Source organism: Diceros bicornis, chromosome 16, assembly GCF_020826845.1.
Source record: "Diceros bicornis minor isolate mBicDic1 chromosome 16, mDicBic1.mat.cur, whole genome shotgun sequence".
Lineage (NCBI taxonomy): Eukaryota > Metazoa > Chordata > Mammalia > Perissodactyla > Rhinocerotidae > Diceros > Diceros bicornis.
In genome coordinates this window covers 39,779,575-39,804,813 of record NC_080755.1, presented here as the reverse complement: position 1 = coordinate 39,804,813, position 25,239 = coordinate 39,779,575, and the positions used below count along the sequence as shown (strand labels likewise).

Genomic DNA, 25,239 nt, shown 5'->3' with positions numbered 1-25,239 from the left:
GAAGATACTTTCTGAAAAGCTATCATAGTTTTTTATGTGTGAAACCTTGAGTAAACTGTAACTGGTGTGTCATGAGATAGGCCAAGAATTTTCTTGATTTCCATAGCATATGGGTAAGATAAATAAAATCTTCATCTTAACACATGGAGGAAATGAAGCAAGTTGAAGTATAATGACCATGGCATTGTGATATATGTTGCATTTAGAGTGTGATTTAGAGCTTCACCGTCCAGTGTGGTTAGTCCAAATTGAGATGTGCTCTAACTGTAAAACACTGGATATTGAAGACTTAGTATGCAAAAATATCTCATTGACACTTTAAAAAGTTGATTATGTAATTAATTTTTGTGATTTAAAAATATTGAAATAATACTTTTGATATATTGGGTTAAATAAAGCATATTATCAAAATTAATTAAAATTTTATTTTAATATGGCTACTAGAAGATTTACAATTATATATGTAGTTCCAATTTCTATTGTATAGTGCTGATTGAGAGTATAAAAAATGGTTGCAAGGATTACAACTTAATATTCTTTGACTTGTACAGTATGAAATATGGAGACATTATATGAAATAGAATTATGATACAGCTTGTACATGCAGATTACTTTGATATATTTAAATTTGTTTGCATTTTAGGAAACTAGCAAGTATTGTTCCTGACAAGCAGAGTTTTAAATAGTTGCTTCTGGGCTATCAGTGAGACTTCAAGTGCAGAACAGAGGAATTATTATGAATCAGTGCCAGCTGTAGGTATTGCCCCTGCTTACCTCCCAGGTTGAGAAGGAGTCCCAGGTAGCTGTGGAGCGTGCAGCACTGTAGGGAAGGTTTCCTTAGTGTCAATTTCTGAAAGGGTAGGTTTCTGAAAGGGCTTTTGGTCAGCTGCAAGTCTTACTTCTCTTTCTGGCTAGATGGTTCACATGTGTACAAGTAAATCTGACCCAAGTGTGGTTTACCTCTGAGTTCAGAGGTGAATTTTTGCCTGAAAATCACTAAGTAGGTGGATTTATGAGGTACCAAGTTCTTAAAAGTATTTACTAGGTTCTGTTGAGTAAATAGATGGTGAGGTGTGAAGGAGGAACTGCTTGTAACCTTCATTGTATACCCAAGAACAAATCAGTAGAAGTGAGAGTCTTGCCCTTTAAGATTTATGACCACTTATTTTCTTGCTCTTCAAAGGTCTTTTTCTCGTTGGATACTCAGTTGGGAGTTTCATTTGTTTTAGAAGCTTGCTAAGTAAGATGTATGTAATTTTTAAAAAATATCCTTATTTTCTTATGTTGTCTGTTCTTTAGTATTTGAAATGGGGTGAAAAATTCATTGGATTTTGGATCACAATTCTGTCTTGATTTTGTAGATTTACTACTTAGCATCAGAAGTTATGCATATAGTGTTGCAAAAATTGAATTTTTTGCTTGGTTAATTGATAATATTGTAACAGACATTACATTGTGTGTTGGTAGGGCTTAGTTTTGAAAAGGAACATTTTCATTGGTTATAAATTTCATAGTAATAGAGCAAATATGGTTTTACACTTGAGCATAATCAGGTAATGAGGTGGTTAATAGAAACCGATAGACCATAGATTACCAAAATTAAGAGTACAACAAAAGATAACACCATAACTTGAATGTGATTTTGGTGGGGGCAGTGGCTGTATAAACAGGAATGATTCTAAGTGGTGTGTGAAAATGCTGGTTACTAGCACATGCCAGTTGATAGAATGCTGGAAAAACCAGATTTTACAGTATATGTTAGATAGGGTTTTTATATGCTTGAGGGTGACTACTGGCTTATGTCCTTTTTTTTTTCTTTCCTTTTAGAATATGGTTTCTAGTTTTAGGGTTTCTGAACTTCAAGTGTTACTAGGCTTTGCTGGACGGAATAAAAGTGGACGCAAACATGACCTCCTGATGAGGGCGTTGCATTTATTGAAGAGTGGCTGCAGCCCTGCGGTTCAGATTAAAATCCGAGAATTGTATAGACGCCGATACCCAAGGACTCTTGAAGGACTTTCTGATTTATCCACAATCAAATCATCGGTTTTCAATTTCGATGGTAGCTCATCACCTGTAGAACCTGACTTGGCCGTGGCTGGAATCCACTCGTTGCCTTCCACTTCAGTTACACCTCACTCACCGTCCTCTCCTGTTGGTTCTGTGCTGCTTCAAGATACTAAGCCCACATTTGAGATGCAGCAGCCATCTCCCCCAATTCCTCCTGTCCATCCTGATGTGCAGTTAAAAAATTTGCCCTTTTATGATGTCCTTGATGTTCTTATCAAGCCCACAAGTTTAGGTAAGTGTTAGAGAAATCACTTTCTTCTGGACAAGGGAGTAAGTAAGCTGTTGATGAATGACTTGCCTTTAATATTATAAAATTGAGGCATTAATGCCAAATGTTTAAATGTATAGATAAAAAAATATTGGCAACCGTGACTGAAATCTAATATAAAACTGTTAATTCATCATTTGACCATTCTTGTTATGATTTAGAACTCAAATTGCTTCTGTGTATATGAGAACAGACACAAATTTTACTTACTGCCTTTGATTCTGCGTTTTGATATTTTTACAAAGAGACTTAGTTTCTGTGCAATGTAGCTTTTAAAGAAATAAAACATTTATACCTAAGTTTTTTCTAGAGTGGAACAGGGAGTGTAACACACATGTTTTTTAGCTTTTTGTTTAATATCCATCGACTCCTCAGAAAATTTAATAAAATTTATTACTACACAGAAGTCGTCAGCCTAGGTAAAAATTTGTTAACCTGGGAGATTATTTTTTTTTCTACCCTGAGAAAACTCTTTTTGTTTCAAGTCATTTGAAAACTCTCTTAAATGTCTCAGTGTGCTTTTTTTTCCTTTTTTTATAGGATTATACTGCAGTACATCTTGGTTGAGCCAAAAGGAAATTTTGAGGGGCTGGGCTGGTTAATGGGCTCAGTATGTCCTGATTGGTGGCAGGCAAGGTGGCTATGCTTTTCCCAGGCCCTTTCTCCTTGCTTTGTTTTTATTTAGCGATATTGAGCCAAGTAGGTAGAGTGTGTCAATCTGAAATAAGGATGCTGTATTTGTTCACATTTTATTATTTGTACAAAGTCCTGTGAGTAGAATTATTGCATCAAAGAGTTAAGAACATTTTAGACTCTTGATAACATATTGCTAAATTAGTTTCCAGAAGAGCTGTGCTGGTTTAAATTACACAAAGTGAGGGAATGTCTCTCATTGCACCTTACTTCCTGCTTTTATTAGATGTTAAGAAAAACAAATCTGGGGCCGGCCCAGTGGTTCAAGCGGTTAAGTGCGTGCGCTCGGCTTCAGCGGCCCGGAGTTTGCGGGTTCGGATCCTGGGCTTGCACTCACGCACCATTTGTCATGCCATGCTGTGGCGGTGTCCCATATAAAGTAGAGAAAGATGGGCACAGATGTTAGCTCAGGGCCAATCTTCCTTGGCAAAAAAATAGGAGGATCGGCATCTGATGGTATCTCAGGGCTGATCTTCCTCACCAAAAAATAAATAAATAAAAAAGAAAAACAAATCTTTGCGATTTAAAAATTTTTTTTTGATGAGGAAGATTATCCCTGAGCTAACACATGCCGCCAGTCTTCCTCTTTTTGCTTGAGAAAGAGTGACCCTGAGTTAACATCTGTGCCCATCTTCCTCTATTTTGTATATGAGTTGCTGCCACAGCACGACTTGATGAGTGGTGTAGGTCCACGCCTGGGATCTGAACCTGCGAACCCTGGGCTGCTGAAGCAGAGTGTGTGAACTTAAGCACTGTGCCGGCCCTGCAATTTTTTGATAAGTGGAAACTTGTATCTTGTTTAGATTTTTCATTTTTAAAATTAATGATAGGAGCAAACATTTTAAATGTTTATTACTCAGTTGCTTTTCTTTTATGGTTTTACTTTCATTTTTAACTTTTTTTTACTAGTTCATTTTTATCTGGTTAAAATGTTTCCATAATTTTTTTATTTCTCCCTTTGTCATAGTTTTTGGTTGATACCAATGCACAATATCATGACTCATTCACATGCTTCTTTCTCAGCCATTATGCAAATTTCTTTGTATGTATTTTGAGAAAGATTCAGACTGGTGATGTGCTTTGAGAAAGATTCAGACTGGTGATGTGCTTAGGTGACCCTACGTCATGGGACTCCTCAGGAACATGGTTGAGGTGAGACTGAGAAGAGAAGAGGGCCCATGGGGTGTGGTTACAGTGGAAGATGTTTGAGACATGGTTCAATGCCTACAAAGAAGACTGGAGACTGAGAGAAGATGCAGCAGTGTTTTCTCTACTCATTAGCATCAGTGGTATGCCAAGGGGTAAACCCTGGAGAGGCTTTGTGCTTTTTCTTTCCTTACTTTCCTACTTGTTCAGAAATAGAAATAGGAGTTTTCTTGCTTTTCTGTATTCTTTGTAGAGTTTCTCTTTCATTAACCTTAATAAAGTTAAAGGAAAGTAGTAAGCTTTTTATAAGTTTACTAAAATAAAGCTTTTGTATCTCATTTGGCTTAGGTAAAATAATGCCATAGATATTTTGTGTTGAAAAGTGGCTAAGAAAAACTTGCCTTTTGCTCATAGTTTAAATTAGAATGCAAGAAATACATATATGGGGCCAGCCTGGTGGCGTAGCGGTTAAGTGCACGTGCTCCACTGCGGCAGCCCAGGGTTCGCAGGTTTGGATCCTGGGTGCGCACCGACGCACCACTTGTCAAGCCATGCTGTGGTGGCGTCCCATATAAAGTAGAGGAAGATGGGCACAGATGTTACCCAGAGCCAGTCTTCCTCAGCAAAAAGAGGAAGTTTGGTGACAGATGTTAGGTCAGGGCTAATCTTCCTCACACACACACAAAAAATACATATAACCTGAGGGCTTATAAAACAGCTTTTTACCCTTGAGCTAAAAGCTATTCATATGTTTTTCAGGAGTCCCGCCTGTTATTGTTTTCATAAACTTTATAAACTGATTCTTGTTTTAAAACAGAGCTTAAAACATTTCCTTATCCTGCCTTCCCTAAAGAGAAAAAGAAAAGAATTTTCTTAATGTATACAGTCTTATGTCAGATTGATAAAACAGTAATTTAAGTAATGCGCTTTTAGACTTTGAAGTAGAAAGGTAAAAAATCAACATAATACTATATAGTCTGTCAAATAAAAGTGGAAAAAAATCATTTCCAGTAATGACCTTTAATTGAAAAATTTTAGTGTCAAAATGTCTAAGGCAATGTATTGACATTCAGAAGTTGCCTTAATTTTTAACCATTTGCTTTTTATGATGTTGAAAATACTTATGAAAATAAAAATTCTGGCAAAATCCATTTCTTTAGAACACTGCTATGGAGAAACTTGTTTACATTTGGGAAATGAGAATTAAAAATCCTCAGGAGTCAAAAGAGATATCAAATCCATTTTTCAAGGCACACGTTCTTGACATCCACAAGCCAGTCTGTGTATTCTCGAGTAATTGCTAAGCCATCAACATATTACTGAGCAGGAATTAATTGACATCATGGGACAGACTGGAAGAGCCATGGTGGAAAAAACAGACACAAGAGGTCAAAAAATGATATTCCAAAACCTCTTGGGATATTGAAACCGATAGCCCTTTAGTATTGAGAGAATCGCTGTTAAAGCATTACACCTGTATTGATGCTAAAAACCAACCAACCAACCAACCAGAAAACAACCACGATGAGTATATTCTATTTAAGCAGATGCATTATTATATAGTTTTTCAGTTTGGAATTATTTCTATTCAAAATGGTTAAAATAAAAATATTTTAGCATTTAAAATGACAAATTGGCATCTAGAAAATATGAGGTTTTCTGTAGCTAAGGTTTTACTGTAACAAATGGATGATCCCCTAATCTATAAAACAAACCAACAAAAATCTCTGTTCTTCATCCTTAAATAGCTATTCTGATTTGTTTTCACAGGCAGTCTTTTTCGCTTCAATTTTCTTCTTTTTTAAGATAATTTCTTTTGAAGGTGAAATACTTTGGGAATTTCCTTTCTATTTAAGTTTTTTTTGTAAATTCAATCTTTTCAAAAGAATATATATAGAACATTGTTATAAAGAATATCAATGAAATGAACAACTGATACCACTACCCAGTTTTTGAAAAAGGATCATTGCCAGTATCTTTGAAGCCATCTCCTTGTTTTTTCTTTTCCAGTTAAATCACTGTCCTGAATTTTGTGTTCCTCTCCTTTATTTATCTTACTGTATAGTATAAAAAAAGTAATGTTTAATTGGCTTGCTTTTGAGATTTCTATAATGGCATACCATATATATTCTTCTGTGACTAGCTCTTTTTGTTCTCTCTGTTTATAAGCATCTGTATATTGATATGTCTAGCTGTTTGGTATTTTGTAAAGTATCTTCAAAGTATTTTGAGCCTTTGATTCTTTAAAATTTCTTCATTGTGCTTTTCAGATTACAAAAGTAATTTATGCTAGTAATTAAAAATTTAAACATCGTAGGAATATAACAGAAAGGGAAGGTTCCTCATATTCTCATATTACTCAGCTGTCAGTCAGTATAGTTATATCAGTAGTTAACTGATTCTCTGCATATGTCATGTCATCTTTTTTCTCTTCTCTTTCATTAAAAAAGGATTTTTCAGCTGCAGAGCCACTGTGTCACATTTCTGGTGAGAGAGGACAGTACTCGACTTGTATCTTCTGTGAATAGCACCCCCTGGAGTTTTGCAGCATAACAATCTTCCTTAACGGTGTTTCTTGGAAATATATTGTAGATGTGTAGATTATAGTAGATCTGTTCTCTTGTAGATGTACCATAACTTAACCAATATTCTGTTGATGTACATTTTCAGTTTTTTATTATTTAGAAGTATTTTAGTGTATAGCGTGTGTCAGGCACTATTCTTGCAGTCTTAGAGATGTTGCTACTGTGAGCATTTTTGCATATGTGTTTCTGAATACTTGTGTGCGTATTTATGAAGTATAAGTTCCTGGATGTGAAGTTGTTGGGTCAAAGAGTATGAGTATTTAAATTTTTTTTTTTTTTTTTGTGGGGAAGATCAGCCCTGAGCCAACATCCATGCCAATCCTCCTCTTTTTGCTGAGGAAGACTGGCCCTGGGCTAACATCTGTGCCCATCTTCCTCTACTTTATATGGGACGCTACCACAGCATGGCTTGACAAGTCGTGCCTCAGTGCGTGCCCAGGATCTGAACCTGGGCCACCAGCAGCGGAGCACACACACTTAACCACTACGCCATGGGGCCAGCCCTGAGTATTTAATATTTTGATATTCAACTTTTGGAGGGAATTTCTACAGTTGCTTCAAAAGCGTTGTTCCAATTTATACTCCAGTAGTGGATGAATGTATTATTTTCCCTACATCCTTGTCAACATTGTATTTTTGATCTTTTAATCTTTGCTTATCTGAAAGGTGAAAAATTAGTGATAGTCAACATCTTTTCATATTCTTAAATTCCTGAATATTAGGAAATACTCATTAAGCCTCTGGGTGCAATTAAATTGAACAGATTTAAAATGATGTTCACATTAATGTAAAGTCATTAAAATATCTCACTTCTAAAGAATTTGGATAAAATCAGACACTGTATGCATCATTTTCTGTTAACTCAGTTAACAAGTATATAATGAGGATTTAATTTGGATATGGTCATGTAGTCTAATTGTGGAAAAGTCAGAAGTATGGGATGGGCTGTAGGAAGTTTGTTATCTAGTTGGGGAGATAATGTTAACATGCAAGAAAAGTAGCAATCAGCTATATGCCTGTATGATGAAGCACTATAAAGTTCAGATATTGTATTGGCCTAATGAATGGGAAAGTCAGTCAAGACTTGTTGGAGTAGGAGTGAGACTAGTGGGAGCTTTGAAGGATGAATGTGCCTATTTTGAATTGATGGAGTTTATAGGAGAGGAAACACTGAGAACGGGGAGAACTGTGAATAGTCACAGGAGTAGAAATAAAAATGGCATAGTTGTGAGACCTGACAGTGAAGAAACTACTTTGAATAGAGTAAGACTTGGGGAGACAGTGGAAATGTAGGTTTGCTAGCAAAGAGGCAAGGCCATTGTTATGGAAGCTCTTCCAGATAAAGGAGTGTAGACTTGCTTCATTCAGAGATAAGACATTGCTGAGCATTTTTGAGTAGAGGAATCTTGTGGACAGTGATGCTAAGGATGGCCAGCTCCACAGTCGTATCCTGATGGGAGACTGGCAGAGAGGCAGGGTTGCTATTTCATTTGCACAAAATGATAATAGGTTTTGAGTAGGATGGTGGTAGTGAAAATGGAGAGGAAGCAGCTAATAAGAAAATTTTAGAAAACAGCACTTAATGACTAACTGGATATAGAGGAGGAAGAAGAGGACTGAGGTAAAGGAAGTGAATGATTTCTAGTGATTGGACAATTGGTAACTATTCTCCTCTTTCATAATTCTAAATTAAAGTCACTGTTTTCCAAGAAGCATGAAACCTCACTACTCTGCCCTCCCCAAATGATCTTTGCAGCTGTTATATAGGGAAAAAAGTATTTTGGTATTAAACATCACTGATGATTATTAATATAGTGATGGTTTCTGTATAGACAAAACTTTGAAGTGACTCAAGTTTGCTACATTCTGTGTAAATCTCCTTTTTTTCTTTTTTTTTTTGTGTGTGTGTGAGGAAGATCAGCTCTGAGCTAACATCCGCCCTAATCCTCCTCTTTTTGCTGAGGAAGACCGGCTCTGAGCTAACATCTATTGCCAATCCTCCTCCTTTTTTTTTTCCTCCCCAAAGCCCCAGTAGCTAGTTGTATGTCATAGTTGCACATCCTTCTAGTTGCTGTATGTGGGATGCGGCCTCAGCATGGCCGGAGAAGCGGTGCGTCAGTGCGCGCCCAGATCCCAACCCAGGCTGCCAGTAGCGGAGCGTGTGCACTTAGCCGCTGAGCCATGGGGCTGGCCCCTGTGTAAATCTCATTAAATTAGAAAAATTTTGGTGTGCTTATAGGAGGATTGTCATTTAAAAAATGTTCATGTAAAGCAATGTTCAGTCATAACTGTATTTGTAAACAATTGAACATTGCAATACAGAATCATTCAGTCAAGTGTTTTGAAAGGATTCTGTGTGCCTGTTAGTTCCAAATGTGTTAAGAAACAGGTTATCAAAAATGAGCTAGTTTGTTAATATAGAACAGAACTTATATTATTTCTTCTATTATAAATGTATAAGAATGCTAGTGTTTTGTGTATTTTTATTTATACGTTTGAGGGTCATGCACCCCTTTACTTTTGATGCAGGGATACAATAGGAAAAGGAATAAAGTAAGAGTAGTCTTTGATTGGTGATGATGATACAGTTAATTGATGTGTAATTGGGAACCGAATGGCTCAGGGTAGAGATCTTAATCTTAGATAATGCAGTGTAATAAATTGATTTATTCATTGTCACTTAATGAATTATTTTATTATTAGATTAGCTAGACTGAGCCATGGTAATCCACAAAGCTGCCTATTAAACCTCTTGGTTTATCTTTTCCCTGAGCGGGCCATTTTATAAGCCCCTTTTGACTTAGGCACTCACTGCTAAGAAGCATTCTTGACCAAATATAAACCAGTTTATCAAAAGGTGTCGCTATAATACTTCCTGGGGTGGAAGGACTTGTGAGGTTTCGTATGTTATTAAGAATATTTATCCTTTAGGCATATGAAAATATTTTCTACCTAAATATCTTACCAAGAAAAAGTCATTATTATTAAATAGTTGGGAAAATGCATCTGTTGGACTGTATTTCTTTTTTCATCATTTCCTGAAATTTTGCTATCTCTTAAAAAGCAAAAACTTTTGATTAGAACTTCTGGAACTGAAAATACATTACATATGTATAATGCCTTATTGTTTTTAGAATGCTTTCACGTATGTTACTGCATTTGATCCACAAAACAGTCTTTAAAAGGCAGATGAACAGAGTGTTATTCCCATTTTAATTAAGGAGTAAAGAAGGACTTTGAGATCTTATGTGAATTTCCTAAATCACTTGGATAGTAACCAGTAGGGCTAAGACTAGGATACAGGAATATTCTGGCCCAGTTATGCTTAAAAAGATAAAAATAACTAATATCCACAGACCTAGAGTAGTTGTAAGTATTAGGATATATCAGCAGGCCTCATCAATTAGTAATTTTAAAGGAAGCTGAATGTAATGGTATAACTTGGAATTTATAAGATTATGCTAAAATTACTTAATGAAATTGTGGCATAGTTTCACTTATTGCATATAATACCATTTCAAAATACAGTGGTGTAAAACAGCCATCTTAGTATGTTCATGGATTCGCCAGGTTAGGAATTTAAAAGGACAGTGTATGAATGGCTTATCTCTACCCTAAGATGTCTACAGTCTTAGCTGAGAAGACTTAAAGGCTGGGAGTGACTTGATGGCTAAAAGCGGGGTCATGTGAAAGCATCTTCACTCACATACTGGCTTGGACTCAGCTTGGCTGTTGGCTGAAATACCTACATGTGTTTTTTTCATGTGGTCTAGTTTGGGCTTCTTTATAGCGTGAAAGCTGGATTCCAAGAGTGAGTGTCCCCGGAGAGCAAGGAAGAAGTGCATGGTGCTTTTATGATCTAGCCTTGCAAGTTGTATAACATCACTTACAGCATACACTGTTGGTTGAAGCAGTCACAAAGGGCTGTTCAGGTTCAAAGGGAGAGTGATACAGACCCCACTACCTAATTGGAGGAATGTCAAGATTACATTATAAGAAGGGCATGATGAGAGATATTGTTGTAGCCATCTTTGAAAAATAGAATCTACATTATGAAGAATTGTTGAAAAAGGAAATGGTTTGAATAAAGTCCTATCTGATTCATGTCCATGAGTCGTGGTCTTTTTCTTTTTTGTTTGCTATTAACATGAAAGTATTCATGGGATCTGTGTAGAATTGGTTTTCTGATCCCTTGTTGGAGAATGTAATGGGGAGAAAATAAATTGCAAAACCTGCAGGCTTCTGCTTTATGTCCTACCATTCTTTCTTCCGACCTGTATTAAAATGACAATCTAGCTAATAGACTTAGTTTATGGCAAGTTTAGGGTGCTTTTGGCTGCTACTGTCATAAAATTGTCTTACCTAAAAACTTTTAGTAAGTAGTAGTATAAATTAGATTTTATTAGCATATACACTATTTTTTGTTGCTATAAATTCCGGGAATCCAGTTATGGTACATAGTGATGAAACAGATCCATTTTTGCGTAGAAACAGAGTGGTTATTTGGGATTATATTCTGGACTGAAAATTTGGCAGCAAATAAATGACAAAGTCAAAAATGTCAGAAAAATAAAAAGCACATCAAAGATATTTCTGTTGTGATATAAGCTACTCTTAAGCTGCAAGTTCTGTAAATTGTACATAAATGTGGGCATATACTAACTACGGAATCATTCCAGTTTCAATGTAAGGTTCCTGGTTTATGGGTGCTTTTTGGGGTATGTTGACTCCAGTCATCCAGACGGGGCCTCAAATACTGGCGTTTATGCTGATGAATTCACCGAAGGTCTTGCGCCCAGCTTTGCAGGTGTAGATACCTGACGTTTTTGGTGCACTAAGGGTGGATCTGTCTCCAGGGAGATTTATGTTAATCGGGCTTATCTGAATGAAGCAAGAATCATAGCTGTTGGGCAGATAATTTCATTTATCTACCCTTTTTGCTCTTGTCATATCTTTTACCTCTTCCTAGGTTATATATCCTGCCTTTTGCTTTAAACAGTTATCTTTTTAAGGAAATCATAAGAAGAAAGAACACCATATTATTTTACCTTTACCACTTATTTACTGTTTGTGGTGGTTTTCATTCCTGAAAATTTGGTTTTGAATTTGGTGTCATTTTTTTTTATCCCGATAATTTCCTTTTATATTTCTTGTAGTGCATGTCTGCTTTCAACAAATTCTCTTGGCTTTTGTTTATATAAAAGTCATTATTTCACCCTGTTTTTGAAGGATATTGAATTTTCGGTTGACAGTTTTTTCCTTTCACCACTTTAAAGATGACTTCTGGCCTACATTGCTTCTGATGAGGTCAGCCTTTATTCGTATTGTTGTTCTCTTGTATGTAATGTTTCTTTTTTTCTCTGACTGCTTTCAAGGTTTTTTAGTCATCATTGGTTTTCAGTATATTAGTTTGATTTTGATGTGACTAGGTAGTTTTCTTTGTATTTGTTTTGCTTGGGGTTTGATCTGTAAGGGCTTTCCCCCCCCTCCATCAAAGTTATGGAATATTCTTTCATTCATTCTGCAAGTTTTTTATTTTTTAATGCTTCATTTTCTCCTTCTGGGAGTTTATTTGTACCTGTGTTAGACCTTTTGAGCTTTCTGGCTGGAGAGACTGGGTGCTCATACTGTTAATTAAGAGTGAAAATGCAGTGTGTTCACCTCTAATCTCAAAATATAGGTTATTGAATTTGACAGTTAAGAGGTCATTGGTGACCTTAGCCACAGACAGACACCGGAAAGTGGAATCTGCACAAGAAAGAAAGAGTTGAAGAGTGAATAGGAATTAAAGAAATGGAGCGACTTCCTACTGTAGTTCTGTGTTTGTGTTTTATGCCCCATAGTTATGTTTATGACTTATAGTTTTGTTTCATTTTTAGGTCTTCATCATAAACAGCATCTTTCTTTCCCTTTAAGTGTTCTGGGAAAATATGAACCACTTTATGACATGATTTCTAGGAGCATAGTATTTACAATAAATACTGTGCTTAAAGAAAAGTGTTTTACCCAATGAGTTAATGTTTTTCTTGATTTGGTGTGACTTGTGGATTGAAGGCTTCTGACATTGGATATGTTTGTTTCTCTTTAGGCATCAGGAAAACTGCGGTTGGTAACACACATGAGCCATTTTGCCTCTTCTTGCATGTTGTTGCAGTACTTGTTAGGAAACAGAACACTTGAGGCCTCTATATTAGCTTTTGTTTTAATGGGCACTAGAACATCATTGAATAATGCATCAGTATAAATCTGTTAAAGTTCTTTGTGAAGTAAATACATTTCGATTTTTTTTTCTTTTTTTCTTTGCTGAGGGAGATTCGCCTTGAGCTAACATCTGTTGCTAATCTTCCTCTTTTTGCTTGAGGAAGATTTGCCCTGAGCTAACATCCGTGCCAGTCTTCCTCTATTTTGTGTGTGGGTCGTCACCATAGCATGGCCACTGATAGAAGAGTGGTTCTGGTGTGCCCGGGACCAAACCCAGGCTACTGAAGCAGAGTGCGCCAAACTTAACCACTAGGCCATGGGGCCAGCCTCTTAATTTTTAATAATATAGTTAAGAAGGATGACTTCATTAGGTAATCTTTTTTTAACTAGATAATCTTTTGTATGCAAATAATGACTGTGTAGCCCACCCTGGTGGTCTAGTGGTTAAGATTTGGTGCTCTCAGCACTCACTGCCAGAACCCAGGTTCATTTCCCGCTCAGAGAACCACACCACCTGTCTGTCGATTGTCATACTGTGGTGGCTGTCTGTCTTTCTGTGATGCTGAAAGCTGTACTACAGCACCGGTATTTCAGATACCAGCAGGAGTCGCTCATGGTGGATAGGTTTCAGCAGAGCTTCCAGACTAAGACAAAGAAGGACCTGGCCACCCACTTCCAAAACAATTTGCCATGAAAACCCTGTGAACAGCAGCAGAGCATTGACTGGTATAGTGCCAGAAGGTGAGAGGAAGGCACAGAAAGACTGGGCAGGGTTCTGCTCTGCTGTGCACAGGGTTGTTAGGAGTCAGAATCAACTGGACCAACAGCAAAATTATTATGTATCTTAATAACTCTATCAACTTAGAAGTTTTAAATTTTCTCTTATATGCTCTGTGTAATTGAATATAAAGTATCGAAAACAAAACACAACAAAGAAAGAAACGAAACAAACAAAAAAAACAAAAGACACCTGAATTTTGGATAGAGTTCTCCTGGGGGTAGTTTTTGACTTCCTCAGATTTTCATTAGGTGATACTGTAGTCAAGGATGAAATGTAATTTTGAAGAGTTGTGTTATATTTTGACTATTATAATTAGTGTGTTAGAATAAAGAATGATAAATGCTTAAAATTGAACCTGCTTTAGAGTGACTTTACTTTCATGATTCCAAGATGAATAGAGTTTAGTACTAGTTTATTTTGGAGTATTTTTACCACAAAAATTTCAGAATTTGGCAGAATCTTTATCAGAAGTGCCTGGTTATTGCAGGTCATTATATAAGATATAACAAATCTTATATCCTTAGATTTGTTATTGGAATATTATCTTTCTTTCTTTTTCTCCCCAGTTCAAAGCAGTATTCAGCGATTTCAAGAGAAGTTTTTTATTTTTGCTCTGACACCTCAACAAGTTAGAGAGATATGTATATCCAGGTAAGAGGAATGTTTGGAATATATTTCTCAGTGAATGTTGGTGTATTAGTCTGCTATGGCTCCATGTCAAAGTACCACAGACTGAGTGGTTTAAACAACAGAAATTTATTTTCTCACATTTCAGGAGGCTTGAAGTCCAAGATTAAGATGTCGATGGATTTGGTTTCTTCTGAGGCCTCTCTCTTTGGCTTGCAGATGGCTGCCTTCTTGCTGTGTGTACTCACATGGCCTTTCCTTTGTGTGCCTGTGCATCCTTGGTATCTTTTCCTCTTCTTGTAAGGACCCCAGTTTTATTGAATTAGGGCCGCACTCTTATGACCTCATTTAACCTTAATTACGTCTTTAAAGTCCCCATCTCCACATATAGTCACATTGGGGTTAGGGCTTCAACATATGAATTTTTACGGGACACAATTCAGTCCATAACAGTTGGACTATTTTTCCTTAAGTAAGCATAGTATACTTTGACTAAGGTTAGCTAAATATTTAATAAATACTCTGTATTAGAAAAAAATTTTAACTTTTGAATAAAACCCTAGAGTGTGTTTTGAATTACTTTTTGTCACATTTGGCAACAATTTTTTTTTAATGAAATTTATTTCAAATTTAGCAACATAAAAAAAGAATTTGTGATAACAGCCTAAAGATAGGATGACCATATACTTTATCATCCAAACTGAGGCAATTTTAGAGTGAAAGTAGACATTATTAATAATTTTTCTAGGATAAGAACGTAAACTGGAACTGTTTGAGCTGTGTGGTTACCTGGACCACAAAGTTAGTAGAAATATGAAAACAATTATGGAAAGTACTCTTAGCTTTGCCATTTAGAAAAATAGGAGAAACTTAAAGTAGACACATTCATAAAGAGGAAATGAACTGAGATGTAAGAAGAAAGAAAGGGAAATCTGTACTGTATACTTTTCCAATTAAAAATATAGTCATCTTTCGTGTTAATAATATATTAATTATATGACTCTTTAAAACTGATTCTTAAAGATTTAGCATGAGAAAACTGAGTTTCTTGGAGGTTGAATGATTTTCTAGGATTATAGAGTTAAAAGTAGAGCAAAGGGTTGAGCAGATTAGAGGTCTTTTGCCTCCTTTCAGCTATTCATTAGAACACTCATCTTTTCTGAGATGTTAATAAGAGTTTTTAAAAAATAAGGATTCTGCGGTTAAGTTTTCAAAATTCTGTATTCAACATTAATTACATAAGTTTTTTTTACAGCCAGACTTTTCAGTCTTTAATATGTTGGTGTGCTTTGTCAGTCTCCCAAGGTGGTGAATCCAAAGTTATGGGCCTCGCATCTCTTTTAAACACCCTGACATCTTGAAGATGCACTGTTACGTGGAGTGTTAAGTGTTGAAAAATAAGATTAAAAGAAAAAAAGAAGACAGTACAAGGATTAGTCCAAAAGATCCAATAGCCAAATGATTGGGGTTTCAGAAAAAAATAGAGAAAATTTAGAGGAGGAAACTATAGAGGAAGTAAAATGAATGTAACTTGATGTAGTTCACGTCCACCAGGGGCAAGACATTGCAGTGCCTTTTTGTAAATTGAAAGTACTTTCAGTCTTGGGGATAGTAATAAACCAACTAACAAATAAATAAATAGAATAAATTAAAAATTGTATTATAAATCTAAAAGCATATCATTAATCTTAAGTTTTGTTTGTTATTCAGTGATTCTCCCTTGCTTGAGATCAATGTTTACTAAGTGTTTATTAGGTGCAAAGCACTGTATTATATGATATGACCCCTTTCTACAAGTTGCTTGCAGTCTTGTTAGTGAACCAGCTCATGTACATAAAATGATCATTGGCATTGCAGGGTGTCATAAGAAAAGAGCCAATTCAGTAGTGACAAATAAGAGCTGATTTATAGGAGAAGATTACTATTAACCTTGGTGGTCTGGGAAAGCTTCACTAGGGTATTGGATGGGCCTTTGAAGGAAGGAGATTATTTAGAGTAAGTAGATTTAAAGATACAGATTTCAAGGTATATTTTTAAGTGAACAAAGCAAGGCATGGAATTGTGAATAACATGCTACCAGTTGCCTTAAAATGGTCTGCAAGTGTGTGTGTGTAATTTGCTTAAGTGCATAAAATATGTCTGGACAGGTATGATTAGCTGCCTCTGGAGAGGGGAGTTGGGTGGTTGGGGTCAGAGTTGGGGGAATCTTTTCACTTTATATTCTTTTTTGTATCTTTTTGAAGTTTGAACTTTGTGAATGTATTAACTAGTCAAAAAATGAATGACTAAAATTTACATAATTATTTTCAATTAAAAATTTTAATCATGTTCTTGTGATGATTGCACAATATGAATGTACTTAATGTTACAGAACTATACACTTAAAAATGGTTTACATGATAAATTTTATCAAATGTATATTTATTTAACCATGATAAAAAACCTAAAAAAAACTAACCATATAAGTAAGGCTATTTGTAGTTCTCCCTCCAAAGGAAACAAAATAAAACATACATACACATGTACATACAAGCCCCAACCTTTTCAGAGTTGTGTAATCAAATAATAAAGAAGTCTCCTTCTTCCTAATAAGTAGAGTTTGGTACTCATTAATTATCAGCAGTAATTATCAACATTTTGTCAGTCTGTATGTGACCCCCCCACACACTTTTTTTCCTGAAATATTTTAAAGCAAATCACAGACATCATATAATTTCACCCAGAAATACTTCGAGATGCCTCTCTAATTAATTTTTAACATAATCACACTAAAAAATTAATAATTCCATAATATAAAACAATGTCTAGCCCATATTCAAATTTTCTCAGTTGTTTCAGTATTCAAACATGGCCCATGTATTACTTTTGACTTTTATGTCTCCCAAGATTTTTAAAAAACTTTTTACTTTTAAGTAATTATAGATTTATAGGAAAGTTGTAAAAATAATAGATATGCTTTTCACCTAGCTTCCCTTAATATTAACATCTTGCATAACATAGTGCAATTACCAAAACCAAGAAATTAAGCTTAGTACAATACTATTAACTAAACTATAGACTTTATTTGGGTGTTACCAGTTTTTCTGCTAATGAACTTCTGTCTTGATCCAATCTAAGATCCCAGATTGCATTTTTATGTCATTTTAGTCTCTTCTAGTCTGTGACAGTTTCTTAGTTTTTACTTGTCTTTCATAGCTTTTGATACTTTTGAAGAGTACTGGTCAGATATTTTGTAGAATGTTCCTCAGTTTGGGTTGGTCTCATGTTTTGTCTTGATAAGATTGAGATTATGCATTTTGGGCAAGAATACCTCAAGTTATATGCCCTAAGTGTATCGTATCAGGGGCTACATAATATTGAAACATCTTATTTTTGGTGTTAGCCTTGATCACTTGGGTGACTTTCTGTCTACCAGATTTCGGTACTGTAAAGTTGCTGTTTTTCCTTTGTTATTAATAGATACCTTGGGTGAGATACTTTGAGACCAGGCACATAGTCTGTTTGTCTTCAAAGTTTTGACCACCAATTGAGCGTTCACTTGTGGATCTTGCCTTCAGCAATTACTACATCATAAACACCCTTGTGTTCCAATGGTGTGATTTTCTATTGTCCTTATTCTTTTTCACATTGGAGTTATTCTTTTGTAAGGAAGAGCTGTCCTTTCTCCCCTATTTATTTATTCAATTATTTATTTGTATCCATGTGGGCTCTTGAGTACTCTGGGTTATAATCCAGTGCTATAGTAATTTATATCGTTGCTCAAACTGTTCTACCTTTGACCGTCAGCCGTTCTTTCAGGCTAGCTCCTGTTGTCTTTGATACATTGCCGTGCATTTCTGAGCACTGCTTTACTTTTTGGCAGCCAGGATGCTCAGGGCTCATCTTGTAATTTCTCTGCCCCACTTCTGAAATTGATCACTTCTCCAAAGAGCTCTGGTTCCTCTCATAGTATACTTCCTCCCACTTTCTTTGAAAAAAAGTGGTTCATTTGTCTCTGTAGCATATTACACTTTCTGGATTTTGGTGATTGCGCTTCTTGTGGTGTCATTTAACTTCTATCCCATGGTTCTCAAACTTTGCTGCATATTAGAATCAACTGGGGAGCTTTTAAGACTCCAAATACCCAGGTTTCATTCATACTAATTAAATTTGAATCACTGAGGATGAAACCCAAACAGTAGTGGTTTTTAGAGCTCCCCAGGTGTTTCTAGTGTGCAGCAAATTTGAGAACCACTGCTGTGCATCCAGCTCCTCCCCTTTGCCTGTAGTGGTAGTAAGGTCTAAACCAGAGGCTTGACTACATTGAGGTTTGGGTTGTTTTGTTCTTTTTATTACATCCTGTGAAGACTGAGCAGGGAGTTCAGCTTTTTTCTTGGTTTTAGCACTACCCCTTCCATTTGGTGCTACTGCCTCTCTAATCATGCTCTCAGTTTCTCACACTGACTTCTCTTACCTGTTCCCAGGAATCAGTCTGTGATTCTCTTCTCACTCCTCTGTGATAGTATCCATGAATGTGCTTTATTCTTATATTGGTGGCTGCAGAATCACCAGCACTTCCCTTTGGAGTCCTTTCTCACTACCTCTACTTTGAGGACCGACAGACACATCAAACACAGCACATCCAGAACTGAACTTGCCTTCCTCCCAAGCCTGCTTGTTTGTCTTCTATTCTTTGTTTTATTCATTTAGTCTCACAGTATATATTTATTGACTGTCTACTATAGTCCAGACAATGTTCTAGGCACCAGGGATGCAAAGTGCAAAAATAAACTGGCCTCAGGGAGATTTTTGCTTGGTATATTTCCTTCTGTTGCCTGTTTCATTGATGGCATAGGATCTGCCTGGACAGAGGCCTCTTTGTATTATCCCACATTTCATCTACCACATCCTGTCATCTTGCCACACTCCACTGATTTTTCTTTTATATCTCAAGATTTAAAACTTGATGCAGCTCTACCTTTGAGGGAGCTAGCATTTAGAATAATACCAACTGGAATGTGAATTCTGGCTCAACCACTTAGGTCTGTATGCCCCTGGGTAAGTTAGTGAAGTCCATTGAATTTTATTTACTCAGTATGTAAAATTGGAAAAATAAGCACTGCCTCACTCAGTGGTTGAGGGAATTGAATGCCATAACTTGCTCTGTCTCTTCTTATCCTGGTTGATCAGCGTCACCAATCCAGCGGCACCATCCCAAAACCTGGGCACCATCCTAGATGTTCCCCTTCCCTTTTCCTACCTTCCTGTATCTAGTCAGTCATCAAGTCCTTTCAGTTTTTATGCCTAAATATCATTCAGTGATATTTATGTTTAAATAGCTTTCAAGCCCTCATTTTTTGCCTCTACAATTGTAATGGTCTCCTAACTCTCCCAGCTGACCATGTGATCTTTCTAAAGCCCATTTAGTTTTTTCTCTCTTGTGCTTAAAACCCTATAGTGATACATGATCAAGTCCACACTCCATTGCCTGGCATTTCTCTTCAACATCTTGCTCTGTTCATCTTCTTTATCATCTCATCTCCTGTCACTCTTCCCCAGCAGCCTATACTCTGACTAGGCTTTCACAGCTCTGTACCTTTGCATATCTTCTTCCCTCCTACTTTGCTTAACAAACCTGAGTCATGTTTTAAGGACCAGTTCAAGTCTTACCTCGTCTGTGGTGCCTTTCCAGATTTCCCCAAAGGCACCCTTTGTCTCTCACTGTGCTATGTACTTATTTTCTCTTAAAGCATTGTTGCATTTATTTGACTAGTTGCATTTACAAACTTCTAGATGAAAGCGGCATCTCTTACTCACTTTTATATTCTCAAAGCCTGTCACAGTGCCTGGCATATAGTAAATGCCTACTTTATGCCTGATGGATGTTTGTGATCAACATGTGAAAGTTCCTGGAACAGTGATTGGAAGAAAATGAATGTCAGAAGATGCTTAGTCATTATTCATAATGTTTGTGAAGATACTTAGCACATTGCAGTTCCCATTTGATGTCAATTTCTCATACTAGAATAAAGTATAAATCCTTAGAGAGGTATTCAGAGCCCTTATAGTGTTCCCATCTATTTTTCTAGGTTCATCTTTTCTCATTTCTTTTTTTTCAAATTATGTTCCCCAACCTAACAAGATTCTGCTGTGTATCTCTGGTTGATCCTCACTCTTTCCTTTTGTTGAGAATCACTGCACTAGTGAAACCACTGTTACTGATGGAAGTGTGTCTCTCGAAGTAAAAATAGGAAGAACCAGTGCTGTACAAACCCTGTCTTCTAATGTGATTAGACTAATTGTGATAACTGCCTTGAACTTTCAAGACAAAATTTCCCTTTTTTCTGTAGCACTTATTTTTTGTAATGTACTACAGCACTTAGCACATTTTATTTTAGTTGTATGCTGTTACCTACTAGCCTATAAGACTTTTGAGAGTAAATATTATGTATTTACCTTTGAAGCTCTAGGGCCCAGACTGAAGTGTTTCTTGATTTTAATGAGTGGAATGATATGGGTTACTCACAAGTGGTTAGTGTTGTCTAGGATCTTGGGATGTTTTGAATAGACATTTGAGAAGGGTGGAGACTGCTACTGGCAAGGAAAACAATAAGAGCAGAGTTAGCAGTAATAGCAGCCAGCTGCTCACACTTGTTGAGCACTTCTTATATCCAGGCACTTTACATGTATTTAACATGTTAAATCATCACAACAACTCCATGAGGTAGGTGCAGTAATTGTCCATTTTCAACAGATGTAAAAACTGAGGTATAGAAAGGTTAAGTAATTTGCCCAAGGTCATACAGCTGGGACTGGAGAGCTGAAGCTGGTCGCTACTGAGCTTTACTGCCTTCCAGTGAACATAGAGAACTGGAAACAATGAGAAGATTGACCCAGTTGAGTAAGATGAAGGCTAAGTGTACTCTCAAGAAAGGGCTAATCTCTAATGATCTTTTCTCTGACAAGTCCAAGATTTATTGTAATGGCTAAGGATAATCCTTTTAAACTGTAATGTGTGTACAGGTCACTTGGGGATCTTGTTAAAATGCAGACTCTAATTCTGTAGGTCTGGGATGGGGCCTGAGATTCTGCATTTCTAACAGGCTCGCAAGCAATAACAGTGCTGCTTCACTGTGGACTCCATTTTGAGTGGCAAGGATTTGGAAAGTTCAGTGCCCACGATATTTTATATGGGACTCTATTAGGTTCTCATCTAGAAATTCTAAGAGGTTCTCTGTCCTTAATTGGATGCATAACTATGAAGTTGCTGTGATAGAGAGATATTGAGACTCTAGGCACCAGTTCTTTATCCTGGTTCTATATTAGAATCACTTGAGTAGCTATAAAAACTACTAATGTACTCTAGACCAATAAGAATAACTGGTGAATGGGCCTTTACATTAAAAAAAATTTGCAAGTGATTAAATGCTCAGCCAAGGTTTAAAAACCACTATAAGCAAACAAATTAATTTATTAAACTCTTTTAGAACCTAGGATATTCCTTTTCACGTTAACCAAATCTGTTGCCTGTTGAAATAAATATTGTATCATGCAAGTTCCCGTGCACTAAAAATACCTTAAAATTTCCATAAGGACATGACTAAACTTTAAGTAAATGAGGGTTATCATCACTACAGTCTTTTGATTAAGGCTTGTGCTGTTGGTAGACTGGTGTTCATCTGAAATAAGAATAAAAATACAAATAAGGCTTTTTTCTGGTGAGACTGTTCCTAGTGAGAATTCTCATTGTGCCTTCTTAATCCAATTTCTTTCTCTTTCCAACAGGGATTTTTTGCCAGGTGGTAGGAGAGATTATACAGTCCAAGTTCAGCTGAGGCAAGTTTCAAATTTTCTGTTACCTTAATTTTATACTTGTTGACTACGTGCATATAGTCCTGAATTTTAAATACATGAGCATGTTTGAGTACACTATTTAATTTCTTTTTTCTTCTTTAATGCAGACTTTGCCTGGCAGAGACAAGTTGCCCTCAAGAAGATAACTATCCCAATAGTCTTTGTATAAAAGTAAATGGGAAGCTGTTTCCTTTACCTGTAAGTTGCTTTTTATTCACCAGGCTTACATGTAAGTTTAGTATAAATACTGACAAAGTCCAGAAACAGTGACAACTCAGTACCAATGAGCAGTCCTAGCATCCAGATTAAATACTGTTTTCCACTGAAGAGATTAGTGGTTCCTTGGAGAAATGGCTGATTCCAGGTCTGGGGGAGATGGAAAAGATGAGCCTGGAACATCTTGTGTCAGAAAGCAAGGAAGCTGTGAAAGACTCGTAGAATCATATCAAATGGCATAGTAGCAGGACTTGGATATATAGGGCAGCATGTTGTGGTGGTTGTCTAAATTAGCAGGGCCTGGACCATGGATGAGATGGTGAAAGGCAGAGGCTGCTGAGAACAGCCTCTTTTTGTCCTGGAACAAGTCCCTGTGTATGTGACCTTATTGTCGTATCCAATCATTATGGACCCATCACAGTTGGCCGCTATACTGTGTGTACAAAGAGTAAACTAAATAGGAAATGGTATTACTTTGATAATGGCAGTGTGTTTCTGAATTCTTAAGGGTCAGATAGTGATGAAAGCAGTTTATGTGCTGTTTTACCCACATTAAGGTGATGAGTTTTATAAGACACCCTTGTGCCTTGACTTTCCATATTCCCTTTATGCAGGGATGATAGTAAGCAGCTCATAGCAGAACTTGCGGAATGATGATATGTGCAGTATGGACAGAAACAGGCAAAACTGCCTCAGGGACTCCCCCGCCACTGCCCATCGTTGACTCCAAGGGCCACCAGTGTACAGACTGACAGCCAGCTGAGAAAATTCTGTGTTTTTATGGGCAGAAGAGGAAAAGGAAAAAAAAACCTCTTTGTTTAGAGAGTTATTTGAGAGGCTGAATTATTTTTCTTTTTCAACAGATCGTGATAAATTTCTGTAAACATTTGGAGATGTAAGGTTGCAGGCTGAGGGGTGGGTGGTGGAAGTGGGTTGACAGGGAGGAGTATTTCTTGGAAAGATTCTAAAGAGTGGAGAGGATGTGTGCCACAATTCAGCTGGCGGAAATCTCCAAGTAGTTCCTCTTGGTGCAGCCAGAAGACTTATCAGTACTAGCTTTCTTATCCTAATAAATTCTGTTTCTGAGTTCATGGATTTCTGTTTCCTGAAGCTGTGTATTAGTCTTGCCAATGGACTGCCTCAGAGTAAATCTGGACTGAAAGTCAGCATTTTCTTCTTTTAAACACACACACACATATACACACACACGCACACAGCTCCCTTGGCCTAAGATAGGACAATTTTGGCATATAAAAAAATAATACTATTGGGGACGGCCCGATGGCGTAGTGGTTGGGTTCACACGCTCCACTTCGGCAGCCTGGGGTTTGTGGGTTCGGATCCCGGACGTGGACCTATGCATCGCTTATCAAACCGTGTGGTGGCCGGTGTCCCACATATAAAGCAGAGGAAGATGGGTACGGATGTTAGCCCAGGGCCAATCTTCCTCAGCAAAAAGAGGAGGATTGGCAGCAGATATTAGCTCAGGGCTAATCTTCCTCACACATAAAAAATAATAATAATACTATGGTAGACTAAAAGCCATCAAACATATAAATGAGTTTATAATTATGCTAAAATAAACCACTAGAGGTTGTACAACTCATGACTCTGAAAATTGATAAAGGGAGAGAATAATTCATTTTAGGGTAACCAAATGTTGATGTGGTTAAGCTCTCTATGGAAACATTTTTTTTTAGAATTTTATTTTATTTTTTTTAATTTTATTTATTTATTTTTTCCCCCAAAGCCCCAGTAGATAGTTGTATGTCATAGTTGCACAGCCTTCTAGTTTCTGTATGTGGGACGCGTCCTCAGCATGGCCGGAGAAGCAGTGCGTCGGTGCGCGCCCGGGATCTGAACCTGGGCCGCCAGCAGCGGAGCGTGCGCACTTAACCGCCAAGCCACAGGGCCGGCCCTGGAAACATTTCAACTAATGATCATATACTCGATCTAGGCAAGCATCAGTAGTAATCATCATCATCAAAATAATTTTTGCAATCCATAATCATATAATGGATCTAGGTAACCATTATCAGTGGATGCTAAAACCATTAGGTACAACTTCATGGGGAACTTTACAGTGGAGAAATCAGGCTGATATCAGCTGTACTCCTGATGAGTCTTGACATCACTGAAAATGGGGCAAACAGACATTATGTGCCTTATGATGTGGTACGATAGGAAGTATGTAATGTTCCTTATGAATTTTTTTGTCTGAAAATTTGAACCTGAATCTAATCAAGCCTGTACAACTAATTAGTGGTTTAAAACATATATGGGAGATAGAGCAACAAAACTTCATACCATAAGGAAGCAATCTACCTAATTCAGAAGATGAGGTCATTCTTGGGGTCAAAAGTCCTGGTATCTCCAACAGAACAATGGCATTGAAAAAGAAATAGTGTGCATGTTGCGGGGTGGGAGGTAGGGGGAGGTTTATAGAATAAAGAAGAGTTCAGAGACATAACTAAGTACAATGTGAGACTCTGGTTTGGATTCTGATTTCAAACTGTAAAGGGACATTTCATACACTAAACTATATATGGATAAAAAGATACGTCTGGGATTTGATGTCTGGGATTTGCTTTAAAATAATCTGGGATGGGTGTGGGGTAGAGTGGGTAAAGGCTGTTTGTTAGTAAATAAAATATTGAATTGGATGATGGGTATATGGGAGTTTATTATACTTTTTTCTCCATATTTGAAATTTTTAGTAATAAAAAGATAAAAGACGTCTTTAAAGTAGTCAGGAATTTTGAATTTAAACTGGATATTAGATAATTTTTTTAAAATTATGGTTAATTTTGTAAGATTGT

At 36.7% G+C, this 25,239-nt stretch overlaps 1 protein-coding gene across 8 annotated transcripts in view; it reads left to right on the top strand.

Moving 5' to 3' along the window:
- The window catches only part of PIAS2 (protein inhibitor of activated STAT 2), a 98,817-nt gene that overhangs the window by 24,159 nt on the left and 49,419 nt on the right, over positions 1–25,239 (top strand). For all 8 annotated transcript variants that reach the window (XR_009222450.1, XM_058557050.1, XM_058557046.1 and 5 more), the window contains 4 exons: positions 1,828–2,302; positions 14,311–14,395; positions 22,136–22,186; positions 22,312–22,402. Coding sequence is in view for 7 of the 8 variants with exons in the window: in XM_058557050.1 (XP_058413033.1) it covers positions 1,828–2,302; positions 14,311–14,395; positions 22,136–22,186; positions 22,312–22,402 (702 nt within the window). In the remaining variant the exon portion in view is untranslated. The remainder of the gene's footprint in view (positions 1–1,827; positions 2,303–14,310; positions 14,396–22,135; positions 22,187–22,311; positions 22,403–25,239) is intronic.